Source organism: Mesoplodon mirus, assembly GCF_964341445.2.
Source record: "Mesoplodon mirus genome assembly, chromosome: 1".
Classification (NCBI taxonomy): Eukaryota; Metazoa; Chordata; class Mammalia; order Artiodactyla; family Ziphiidae; genus Mesoplodon; species Mesoplodon mirus.
This window is the reverse complement of record NC_138976.1, coordinates 6,042,083-6,054,363: the sequence shown is the minus strand read 5'-3', so window position 1 is coordinate 6,054,363 and position 12,281 is coordinate 6,042,083. Positions and strand designations below refer to the sequence as shown.

Sequence of the window (12,281 nt, the reverse complement as noted above, 5' to 3'; positions counted from 1 at the left end):
GAATTCAGGTCCCCTTGTGGCCTGCGGATGTGCCTGGGAGGCCGCCTGGCAACACTCCCCAGTTCCCCAGCAAGCTGCTCCCAAGGATGCAGGCCCCTTGGGACCTCTGCTTCCTTTGTCTACACCATCTGTGGCTGTCGGGAGGGGCCAGGGGCCCGGGGCTGGGTGCCTGGGACAGCACAACTACTCTGACAAGCTCCTCCCCACCTGTCCACTCTCTGAACTACAGAGGCCCCACAGGTCAGCATCCACACCAGGTCACAGCACTTTTCCCAGGGCATGGAGATGAGGGTCAGCTGCTCGGCCTCTGGATACCCTGCACCCCACATTTCCTGGAGCCATGAGGGTCATGCCCTGCAAGAGGACAGCAGGTGAGGGCTCAGGGCTTGGAGGTCTGGGACTGGGAACAGGTGGACTCCCAGGGGACCTCTCCGAGCCTCAGTCTTCTTAACTATTAATGTAAATGGGGGAGTAGCATTTGCCCTGCCTTCTTCCTGGGATGATGTGAGGCTGAGGAAAGACATCACTTGGGAAACATAACAGTGTGGGCTCAGGGGTCAGGAGCTACAGCTGCAGAATCCAACAGACCTGTACTTGAATTCTGCCTCTGCCATTCAGGCTGTGTGACCTTGGGCAAGTCACCATACCTTTCTGAGCCCCATGAATGAAAAAAGAACATATGTAAAGTGCTGAACACACAGCCTGGCACAGAGCAAGGGGTCAGTGTAGAATGGTGTCACCAGTGATGTCGTTAGTTCATTTGTTATTAATAATGACTGGGGCAACCCCATGTGACCCAACCTAACCAGCCCCTTGCTGTTGAACACGTTTCATGGCACGACTCCAGAGTCCGCGTGGATGCCCAGGGAACCCTGATCATTCAGGGAGTGGCCCCAGAGGATGCTGGGAATTACAGCTGCCAGGCTGCTAATGACGTTGGCACAGACGAGAAGATGGTCACCCTCTACTATGCAGGTACTTGGGTCAAGGGTATCTGCAGGAGAAGGATCTCCAGCCCATCCTCCCTCCCTCCCTCCCATCCCCAGATACTTACTGAGCATCTACTTTGTGGCAGGCACTGGGGCTACAGCAGTGAACACAGGGTCCCCATCCAGGTGGAGCTTATATTCTAATGGGGAGGCACAAAGCAAACATGCAAACAGATAAATAAGGTACTTTCAGATGGTGAAGGTACTAGAACGAGCGCAGAGCAGGGTGGTGTGATGGAATGACGCGCCCCTGGGCAGAGAGGGAAATGGCTGGTACACACAGGACCAGACCCTTGCCGCAGGTGGGAATGGGAACAGCGTTCCAAGCAGAGGGATCGGGTGGGGCAAAAGCCTGGAGGTGGGAATGAGTCTGGGCTGCCCAAGGGGCTGCAAGGAGGCTGGCTGGAGTGAAGGGGCGGGGGAGGGGCAGGCAGCCCCTGTAGGGCCTTTTAGAACCTTGTAGGATTTCGGCTTTTATCTCAAGATCAATGAGGAACAAAAGGGGGTTTGGTCCCGGGGAATAACTGGCTTTGTAGAAACCAGCGGAGGCTACATCTTTCTGGGGTGACTGTCCCGGTTGGTGGGGCTCAGCCCCACCTTGTCCCCGCCGCCCCTCCCCCAGCTGCATTCTCTCTCTAGGGAGTCTGTGGGTTGGTCCCCAATTCCCCATCTGCTCCCCACACAGACCCACCGTCCGTCTGGGCCACGAATGCCGTGGTGCTGGCCGCCGTCGGGGAGGAGGCCGTGCTGGTGTGTGAGGCGTCCGGGGTGCCTCCGCCCCGGGTCATCTGGTATCGAGGTACACTGGGCGGGGGGAGGGGCCCGTGCACGGTCCCACTGGGGCCCTGGAGGGTCAGCTTTCCAGGACGGTCGTGGGCGGGGGGTACTCCGAATGGGGTGTCTGGAGAGAGAGGACCGTTTCTGGCAGCCCCACTCCCATCCCCAGGCCAGCGTCCACGCGGCTAATGCAGGTTGGCTCCGTGGTTAGGAGAAGGATCTAGAATAGACCTCGATTTGAATTCTGGCTCCCCTGGGTGACCTCAGACAAGTGACTTGGTATCTCTGAGCCTGCTTCCTTCGCTGGAAAGCCAAAGATGGGTGGTTGTATGAGCATTAAATGAGTCCACGTGTGCAAATTGTTTAGAACGAGCCTGGCACACCGGCAGGGCTGTGTTCTTGATGGTGGTGACGATGGCGATGTGGTTGTCTGAGAACTAGCAGTAAAGGTAAGAGGGCTGTTCTCAGGCTCTCCTGAGTTAACGAGTGTAGAGGGTCTTGTCTGTGCCAGACGCTGAGCTGGAGTTTGATTGACAGGAGCTGCTCTTGCGCCCACACCAGTGGACCTGAGTCCTGGGGCTCCTGCCTCAGACGTTCCAGGGGCAGAACACCGGGCGCCTTCTCAGGCACAGGCACCTCCCACCGGGATGCACTCCAGCCTTTGCAGCACCTGTCTGTGGTCTTGTCAGAGCCTCACCTTGACACTGACAGGCAGAGTTAGCTCAGAGTTTGAGCATTTCGTCCATGGTCACCAGCTAGTGTTGGCAGAGACCTCGGGACTCCTTACTCTGTGCTCAGGTCACTGCCTGTGGTGGCTGAGAGCTCTACCAGCCCAGCCTGGGAGCCCCTTTATAAAGGGGGATCTCTCAATGGAATGTGGCTCGGCCTTAAAAAGGAATGAAATTCAAGCTGTACAATGATGAGAATGCAGTTACCACTTAAAAATGGTTAAGATAATAAATTTTATGAGTTTTATTTAAAATTAAATTAAAAATTTTCTTAATTTGACTCCTATGGCAAAGAAAAAAAAAGAATGAAAAAAAGCAAAAAAAAAAAAAAAAAAAAGGAAAAAATATCAGGCTTATAGCAGCTGCTGTGTAGAAATTTCCCCCTACTTCTAATTTGCTGAATGGAGAAAAAAATCTTTTATTTATGGTATTTTCACAGACTTTTGCTCTAGTATGGTGTATTTAAGTAGTAAAAAAGTAAAAGAAAAAAATTTTTTTCTTAATTTGGAAAAAAGGAATGAAGTTTTGACACAACATAGATGAACCTCGAAAACATTATGCTAAGTGAAATAAACCAGACACAGAAAGACAAGTATTAAATGATTCCAGTTATTTCAGTGGAATCTCATATATGAGATGCCTAGAATATGCAAATTTATAGAGACCAAAAGGAGAATGGTGGTTGCCAGGGGCTGGGGGATGGGGAAATGGGGAAGTTAGTGTTTAATAAGTAGGGTTTCAGTTTAAGAAGATGAAAAAGTTTTGTGGATGGGTGGTGGGAATGGTTGCATGACGATGTGAATGTACTTAATGCCACTGAATTGGACACTCAAAATGCTTCAAATGGTAAAATTCTGTGTTATGTATATGTATGTACCACAGTTTTAAGTGTAAAATATTAAGTTGTAAAAAGAGTTCAGAATCAGGGTGGTCCCTCAGGCCTCAGGAGGGGGAGGCCTGGAGTTGGGGTAGGGGAACAGTGCACAAGGGAAATGAGAATAAGGCCTCAAAGAGGCAGAACTGGGGGGAGAGTGGTCATCTCCGTGACCCTGGGCTCCTCCGAGAGCTGATCCAAGCCTCAGTCTGCACCTGAGCAGAGGGTGGGGATCCAGGAGGGCGGCCCAGGCAAGGAGTTCTTGGGTGATGAGCCTGCCGCATGCAGGGGAACAGGCTGAGACTCACTCGTGGTCAACAAAGGGGCTCAGGGAACTGGACCCAAGGGTGCTGACTTTAAAACTGTGATAAAATTCGCCTAACATAACATTTACCGTCTTAACCATTTCTAGGTATCCAGTTCAGTAGCATTAAGTATATTTACATTGTTGTACAACCATCACCACCATCCATCTCCAGAGCCCTTTACATTTAGCAAAACGAAAAATCTGTACTCATTAAACAAAAGGGGTCCTGATTCTGGGGGGAAATCCTTCCTTCACCCACACCCCTCCAAGGTCCCTGCTTTGTGGAGTTGGCAGGAACCCAGGGTCAGGAAGGCAGCCTGATCCCCTGGCCTCCTGTGTTAACCACGGGTACCTGCCTGATGTTTTCTCATCTTTGGTCCAGAGGGTCTTGAAATGATTCTGGCCTCTGAGGGCTCCAGCTCTGGGATGCTGCGAATCCCGGTGGCTCGGGAGAGGGATGCTGGCGTCTATACCTGCCGAGCTGTCAGTGAGTTGGGCGATGCCTCTGCAGAAATCCGGCTGGAGGTTGGACGTGAGTGTACACCTTGTCCCCACTTGCCCTGCCCCTCCTGCCTTCCCCCTTCCCCGTCCCCCACCACCTGCCCTATTTCTGAGCAGGGAGGAGAGAGTGGGACCCTGTAGCCTGCCAGTGGGGAATTTGCATCATTTGGATCCAGAGCACGTGGGATGGGGATTTTAGAGGGAGATGGTGTATATGTTACCTCTTGCTGCGTAACAAATTGCCTTAAAACTATGTGGCTTAAAACAATAAGCATCTATTGTCTCATGGTTCTGTGATTCTGGGAGTGGCTTTGCTGGGTGGTTCTAGCTCCAGGTCTCTCATGGGATGGCAGTTAATACCTTGGCCGGGGATGTGGTCATCTGAAGGCTTGACTGGGGCTGGAGAATCCACCCTAAGTTCACTCATGTGGCTGTTGGCAGGAGGCCTCTGTTCCTTACCCAGATAGGCTTCTCCAGAAGGCTTCTTGTGACATGAGTTTTCCCAGAGAAAGTGAGTCAAGAGGGATAGAGATAGAGATAACATCCAAGATGGAAGCTGCAGTCTTTATAACGTCTTGGAAGTGACATACCATCACTTCTGCTATATTCTATTGGTCACACAGACCAACACTGGTATGTGGTGAGTGGGAGGGACCACTCAAGTGTGAGAATCCCAAGAGGCAGGGGTCACTGCCCATCACAGAGATAGTTTGGTTCCAGCATGGGTGTCGTCATATCCTTGAGACCTGAGTTCCAGTCTTGTCTTCATCACTTACCATCTATGTGCTTTGGTCAAATCATTGACCCTCAGTTTCCCCATCTGCAAAATGGATCTGACCACACTACTTCCTTTGTTGGGTGGCTGTGAGGCTTCAATGAAATCAGACACACAATGCTTAGCACAGGGTTTGGCCCATTGTGAGTGCTTAATAAAGGGAGAAGCTATTATCCCCTTTTTACAGATGGGAAGTTTGAATTCTTCTGTGGCTGATGCATGGCCTTGGCTGTGATTGTCATGATGTCTAAGTTCCAGGCCTGGATCCTGGGCACTGGGAATTGCTCGGAAGTTGTGGGCACAGCTCCTTGGCCTGCTGAGCCGGAGCGGATTGTACTCTGAGGGTTGACTGTGGCCATGACGGTAGAGGCAGGTGCTGGGAATTCTAGGGAAGTGCAGAGAATAGAGAATGGGCTTGACTGGGCCGGGTGGGATGGCCAAGGGGCTCCCCAGGGAGGTTCAATCAGGAGGGTCTGGCCCTGGGGGAGATGGTGCCTACTCAGGCTTGGGGATCCTCCCCGTCTGTTCCATCATCTATTCCTCCAACATGTGGTCACCTGGTAGCCAGGCCCTGTGCCCCAGACCCTGTGTTGGGGCTACAATGGCATCTGCCTTTGTGTTTTTCTTGGTGTCCAGAAGAGAGATGGTAAACAGACCATTAGAATACTGTGTACTGAGAATTTGGAAGTGGCATCCTTGGGTCCTGTGCCCAGAGAAGGGGGCTAAGCCAACACTGGAGGCCGGGAAGGCTTCTTGGAGGAGGTGATGTCTAAGCTGAACCCAGAAGCGGTCAGGTGATGAGCTGGGGAGCAGTGTTCCAGGCAGAGGGGACAGTGTTCCAAGCAGAGGGAACAGCATGTGCCGAGCTCCCCACGGCAAGAGGAGCAAGGCAGCGAGTGAGGCATAGAGAGGGTGGGGAGGGGATGCCGGGGCAGCTGCCCAGTTGTGGGTCACTCCCGGCCTTGGGCTAGGGAGCCTGGTGGAGTTTGGGCTTTGTTCTGTGGAGGCGGTAGAGATTTCTAGGGAGGAGATTGATGTGCTCAGACTTTCCCTATCTACAGTGCACTGTGTGGCTGAGCTCTTGGGTGGGGTGGGGTGGGTATGGAAAGCCATAGGAAAGCCTAGAACTCCTTGGGCCAGGGAGCCTGGTGGAGTTTGGGCTTTGTTCTCTGGAGGCGGTAGAGATTTCTAGGGAGGAGATTGATGTGCTCAGACTTTCCCTATCTACAGTGCACTGTGTGGCTGAGCTCTTGGGTGGGGTGGGGTGGGTATGGAAAGCCATAGGAAAGCCTAGAACTCCTTGGGCTAGGGAGCCTGGTGGAGTTTGGGCTTTGTTCTCTGGAGGCGGTAAGAGATTTCTAGGGAGAAGATTGATGTGCTCAGACTTTCCCTATCTACAGTGCACTGTGTGACTGAGCTCTTGGGTTGGGTGGGGTGGGTATGGAAAGCCATAGGCCTAGAGCTTGATAATAAAAATATAATAAGTCTTCCATGAAATCTGCCACATGCCGGGCCAGCTCTAAGCACATTTCATATACTAGCATATAATCCTCATAACAACCTTTTGAGATGGGTTCTACATTATCCCTTTTATAGATGGGGAAAACGAGGCACAGAGAGGTTAAGTGCCTTGCCCAAAGTCACACAGCTGGTGAGTAGCAGAGCTGAGATCTGAACCCAGGGTCCGGGCTTTTAGCCCCTGGACTTGATCCTGATGCTCCCGGCAAGGAGGGCTTGGATGTTGCTTCTGCACTGTGAGTCTCGGGCTCCTCAACTGCAAGATATTTCTGGATGTTGTGTGAGTGAGAGATAAGAAAGGCCTAGGACACAGTGGGCTCTGACAAATGTCACTGTCCTTGTGATTAGTCAGTAGGTTCTGGGTGAGCAGAGAGGGTGCTACAGGGAGGGCTGCCCTTGGCATTGTTACAAGCAGTCATCCTTTGCTCTGTGTTTAATTTCTGTCCAGCAAAACTTTATTTCTTTGGAGCCCAGGCTGACATGCCTGTTCCTTCACCTGTTAGCCATTGGTCTTGGGGTCTTTTCCCCAGGTGAGAGGTGGCGGGGGATGGCTGGCATCCCAGAGGCAGGCTTCTGGGGCACGGGGCCACTGGTGGCCTCTGGCCTCGAGGTCAGGGACAGCATGGACAGTGGCCCAACACTTGTGTGTCTGGGGCGAGCTGGCCTGGCAGCCGTGGTGGGAAATTCAATTTCCTGCCCATCTGGGTGGCAGCTGTGTTGCAGCCTTCCTGGCCAGGCTGGCGGAGCCTGCCAGAGCTGAGAACGTGTGGGCACTGTGCCCACTTCCTGCTGTTCAGCTGGGAACTGGCTTCCTGGTGGTATTTGGGGCACAGGGAGGACGGCAGCCTCCTCCTGTACTGCCAGCAGGTGCCTGTATTTGTGGACCAAGCCTGCGAGGTGATTTTGCATCCCCTCTGGACTTGGCATTTGGCTGATAAGAGTCCTGGATCAATGTTCTGGTCCTGCTGCTTGTTTGGCCAAGTTATTTACCTTTCTGAGCCTCACTTTCATCATCTGTAAAATGGGGATGATACTGATAGAGGCTGTTCACAAGGACCTTGAGAGATTTAATGAGAAAACGTGCTTCACTCAGGGCTTGAATAGAATACATAATCAGTGCACGGCCTGTGGGCTGGACCAGGCTGACAAGGGCCTGGGAGGCAGAGTGAGGCGGAGTGATTATCACACGGCTGGTGACTGGGCTCCACGGTCGGCACCCGCTCCTGGAGCTCAGTGCTCTTTCTATTACTTTTTTTTTTTTTTTTTTTTTTGCCACGCCACTCGGCATTCGGGATCTTAGTTCCCTGACCAGGGATCGAACCCATGCCCCCTTCAGTGGAAGTACAGACTGAGTCTCAACCACTGGACTGCCAGGGAAGTCCCACTCTTTCTATTACTTTAAAACTGCCCTTGGGCTTCCCTGGTGGCGCAGTGGTTGAGAGTCCGCCTGCCAATGCTGGGGACACGGGTTCGTGCCCCGGTCCGGGAAGATCCCACGTGCCGCGGAGCGGCTGGGCCCATGAGCCATGGCCGCTGAGCCTGCGCGTCCGGAGCCTGTGCTCCGCAATGGGAGAGGCCACAACAGGGAGAGGCCCGCGTACCTCAAAAACAAAAAACAAAAAACAAAAAAACTGCCCTGAGCTAAGTTCCCTTTGCCCTGCTGGATTTCCCTCTAAATGGATGTTCACTCAGCCCTCTTTCTATCCTCTCGTTTTAGTCTCTGCTTCTTATTCCCAATTTGGAAGCCCCTGATTGCTGGGTGAGTGAGCAGGGGAGCTGAGGGTGTGCTTTTGTGGAAGCAAAGACCCTCTGGCCAGCCTGGGGGTGCAGGAGAGAAGCAGAGCTGGGCTCTGTGGCCAGTGTGGTCAGTATCTGTGTGGCTTCTCTATCAGGCACAACAGGCAAGGGCCCAGAGCCCGTGATACTTTTAGGGCTGCTGGACAGGGCTCTGATTTTATTGCCATCAGAAGAAAAAAGTGAAGAATAATAAATTGATTAAAAACGAATCCAGATTGTGTTTGTCTTTATAAACAGTCATAAAATATCATTTAAAATATTTTTTTAGAGAGGAAAGTCATCCTGCAGCCCTGGCCAATGGGGCTGTGGCTCCAGGCTCGACCGAACGATCTTTCTGTGGGGAAAGGAGTCTTCCAGGGAGGCGGATGCGGAGGCCATCCCCAGCGTTGTCTCATTCACAGATACCCTGGAATTCCCCCTAAATGCAGGGCAGGGCCTGAGGCCAGCCTCTCCCTGGCCACCCTGCCTGTCTACACAGTCTTTGGGCCTGAGACCCCCTCCCTCTTCTGACCAAACTGAGTCAGGACTGATTGGAGCTCTCCTTCCTGAGCTGGTGCATCCCCACCAGCTCTGCCCCAGGGCTCTGAGCCACAGGAACTGGGGGGATGGTGGAGGAGGCTGGCAGGCTACAGGGTCTCCAGACAATGATAAAGAGTCCTGGACCTTTAAGGTACTGGAATCAGGGTAAAAATAGTTCCCTCTTTCTGGATGGGGAACTGAGGCTCAGAGTGGTGAAGGGGTTCATCCACGGGTGTCCAGTGGGGCAGGGGCGGCAGGGGGGCCCTGCCCAGGCTTCAGGCCTTCAGGCTGGTGTCCCTTGCCCTGGGGCCCAAGTAAGAGGAAGGGACGGCATCACCTCTGTCAATTTCACTTTGCTGGGAAATCCCTGGAGGGTGGAGGGAGTGGCCCAGCAGTGCTGTTAAATGAAGTCTCAGCCTTGGCCACACCCTCCTGTCCTGCCCCCTCCCAGCCTGGTGGCTGGCATCCTTGGTGGGGCTGTTCTGTCTTCTGTGGTGTTCCCGGTTCCCCCGCACAGAGCTGCGTCCCCGCAAAAGCGCTGCAGCCGTCAGGTGATGAGACCTGGGCCTCTCCAGGGAGCACGGTAGCTGCTGTGATGTCTGGCTGTCTCTGGGCACTCGCAGCTCCTGACCCGGAAACCTGCCCAAGGTCAAGGCAGAAAGGGCTGTCCATGGGGAAATCCGGTGGTTGTGAGGCCAGCTCACGATCCCTCCCTGTCGAAGGTCACCTGAGTCTGTGAGGAGGGGTCTTCGAGCCTGAAAGCAGAGGCGGCTGAGCCTCGCTATGGGACCCTGGAAAGGGCATGGGGCTGGGAACCCGTCCCCACACCCGACATGCTGCAGGATCAGGGTGGGCCCCACCCCCGCCCCCGCCCCTCCCCTCCCTCGGGCTTCAGTCTCCCATCTACACAGTGAGGAGACCAGAGGACCTTCAGCTCCGGTGTACAGGATTCTGAGGTCCTGCCTTATTTGGGGGACTTCAGTGAGGGGCAGGGGGTTGGCTGCACAGGAGACGGAGTCACAGTTTTCTGGGCAGGATGTGAATCGGGATTCACCTCTGAAAGAAGACGGAAGAGATGCCAGGTTACCCCTGAGTACTAGGGGGTACGGGGGTGCAGTGGCTGAGAGCTTGGGTCTTAGCAGCAGCCAGACCTGGGCTCTGACCCCAGCTCTGCCACTGACTTTGAGCTGCACCTGGGGCAGGTTCCTTAATCTCCCTGATCCTCAGTTTCCACATCTGTAAAATGGGGTTGTGATAATACCCACTTCATGAGTTTACTGAGGCCATGAATGAACTCTAAAAGCACCATCACCATGCCTGTCATTTAGTAGGTTTTCCAAATGCTACCTTTTGTGCATGTTATTTGCTTACTATTATAAGTCAGCTGTCCTCTCTCAGGGGAGGAATTCAGGACGAGGCCTGCCTGGAGGAGGGAGGTTTGAGCTGGGCCCTGCCGTGGGCTGGGCAGAGCCGGGGAGGCAGGCTCTGGGGGTACCTGGCCCTGGAGCTGAGCCACGGCTCTGCTCAGGATGGGAAGAGGGGAATAGCAAAGCTCTGCCCCCGGGGCCAAGGCTCTGCAGGACCAGTGACGCCATCTGAGGCACCTAGATGGAAGACTTTCTTGGATTCTGAGCCGAGGCAGCTGCCAGGCCCCAAATGAGGAAGAAAAGCAACTCGTGGGTGGTGTCTGAGGTTGGGTCCAAGACTGTCTTCCTCCTTGCAGTGATTTTCCAAGTTGTGCTTCTATCTCCCTGGAACTTCCCTACTCCCTGAGGCCAAGAGGGAAATTTGATGTCATGATTTGGATGGATGGGGGAGATTTCTGGAGAGAGACAGCAAGAAAAAAAGAGGTGGAGGTTTTTCCACAATGCTGGATGCAATGGGTTCAAAACAGGCTGGGGACCTTCCTGGTTGTGGGTCTGGGGACAGGGACCTGAGGACAGTGCCCAGAAGCCTCAGGGAACAGGGCCTGGACCTGTCTGGCATTGGACCTGCTTCTGGCCAGCAGAAAGGTGTAAAGGATCATGAGCTTCTGTTTTGGGAAATAACTTATTTCCATGCCCACTCCCCCCCCCAAATCATAAAAGTAAGACAATGCTTAGAAAAAAAGTTTGGAAGAAACACTACAAACCATTAACAGTGGTTACCTTGTGGAAGGGCATGGGATTTCGAGTGTGTGCAGCAAAAGTTAAGGAAATAAATCCTCGTGTGTTGCTTGGCTGTTTTATAACTCAGGTGAGCAGGGCTACCCTTGTTTGCATCTGTTATCCTGGTGTCATTATTAATATGGCTCTTTTCACTCTTAAGTGTCCCATTTGGACCATAAAGTATAAGGTCAAGTTATTTATAGGCTTGTTTTGATTTTATAGTAGAGATTTATGTGCTTCTTAGAAAACGTTCAACAGCAGAGAAGGATGAAGCAAGGTAAAGATGAGCTAGAATCTCCCCGCGAAGTTGGCTCTTTGGGAAATGGTTGCCGGAGTCTAGGAGACCCGTGAAAGGAAGCTCCCGTGGCCCAGGAAGAGGGCAAGGGAGGTGACGCTCAGAGCTGGTGGGCCTCCTGTGGCTGAGGGTGACTTGCAGCCCCTCTGAGGTGGGCTTCCCAGGAGGTGTAAAGAGAAGAAGCAGGAGTGTTGCTCTCCCGTATGGCTGGGCAAAGCGGGGTCCCTGAGACCCCATGTAGGGTGTGAGGACTCCATCCTGCCAAAGAGCACTTGCTCTGCCTTATCATCCTCAGGAGTTCTTCAGGGTGGACCCTGCCAAACTCCAGTTGGCCCTGGGAGCCCTGGATATGAGTCAGGCTTATGAGGGCGCGGCTGGAAGAGGGAAGCCCCCCCAGCAACCAGAGGGGAGGCAGTCCTCCAAAGAGTGCCCTGGGGGCTGGGTGAGGCTGACCGCTCACCTCCCTGCAGATGCGCCCCTGCTGACAGAGCTGCCCCAGGATGTCACCGTGGAACTGGGGAGGAGTGCCCTCCTGGTGTGCCGGGCCACGGGCCGCCCGTCCCCTATGGTCACCTGGCGCCGTGGAGATGGCCAGCTGCTGGGGCCTGGGCAGGGCAGCAGGACTGGGCGGCCCGATTCAGGAGTGCTGTTCTTTGAAAGTAAGAGATTGGGGCTGAGGGAGGGTGGGCAGGGGAGACAGAATGGCTTCCGACACCCTCAGCCCCCAGACTGGGTGGCCGGGAGCAGGGTCCTGACCCCCAGTGCTGACCATAGGTCAGGCTGTTGCAGGGTCATATTTCAGTTGGGTGACTCTGGTCACGTCATCCCACTACTCTGCACTGGTCACAGTAGTGATAATGACAATACCTACCACCTGGGTTTAATAACAGGCCACCTTAAGGAGCTATTGCGTGAATAATACACGTAAATCCCTTAGCACAGTTCCTGACACATATTAAGTGTCATATGTGGTAACCATCATCCTCACCATCACCATCACCACCATCCTCACCATCCTCACCATCTCCAGCATGATCATCACCACCATCCTTAC

The 12,281-nt window shown here is 53.5% G+C and overlaps 1 protein-coding gene across 1 annotated transcript in view; it reads left to right on the top strand.

The window, feature by feature from the left end:
- The window catches only part of HMCN2 (hemicentin 2), a gene marked incomplete at its 5' end in the record, with an annotated part of 150,516 nt that overhangs the window by 39,359 nt on the left and 98,876 nt on the right, over positions 1-12,281 (top strand). Inside the window, 5 exons of the mRNA XM_082610095.1 lie at positions 230-371; positions 848-975; positions 1,675-1,788; positions 4,058-4,207; positions 11,698-11,886. Coding sequence (XP_082466221.1) covers positions 230-371; positions 848-975; positions 1,675-1,788; positions 4,058-4,207; positions 11,698-11,886 — 723 coding nt within the window. The remainder of the gene's footprint in view (positions 1-229; positions 372-847; positions 976-1,674; positions 1,789-4,057; positions 4,208-11,697; positions 11,887-12,281) is intronic.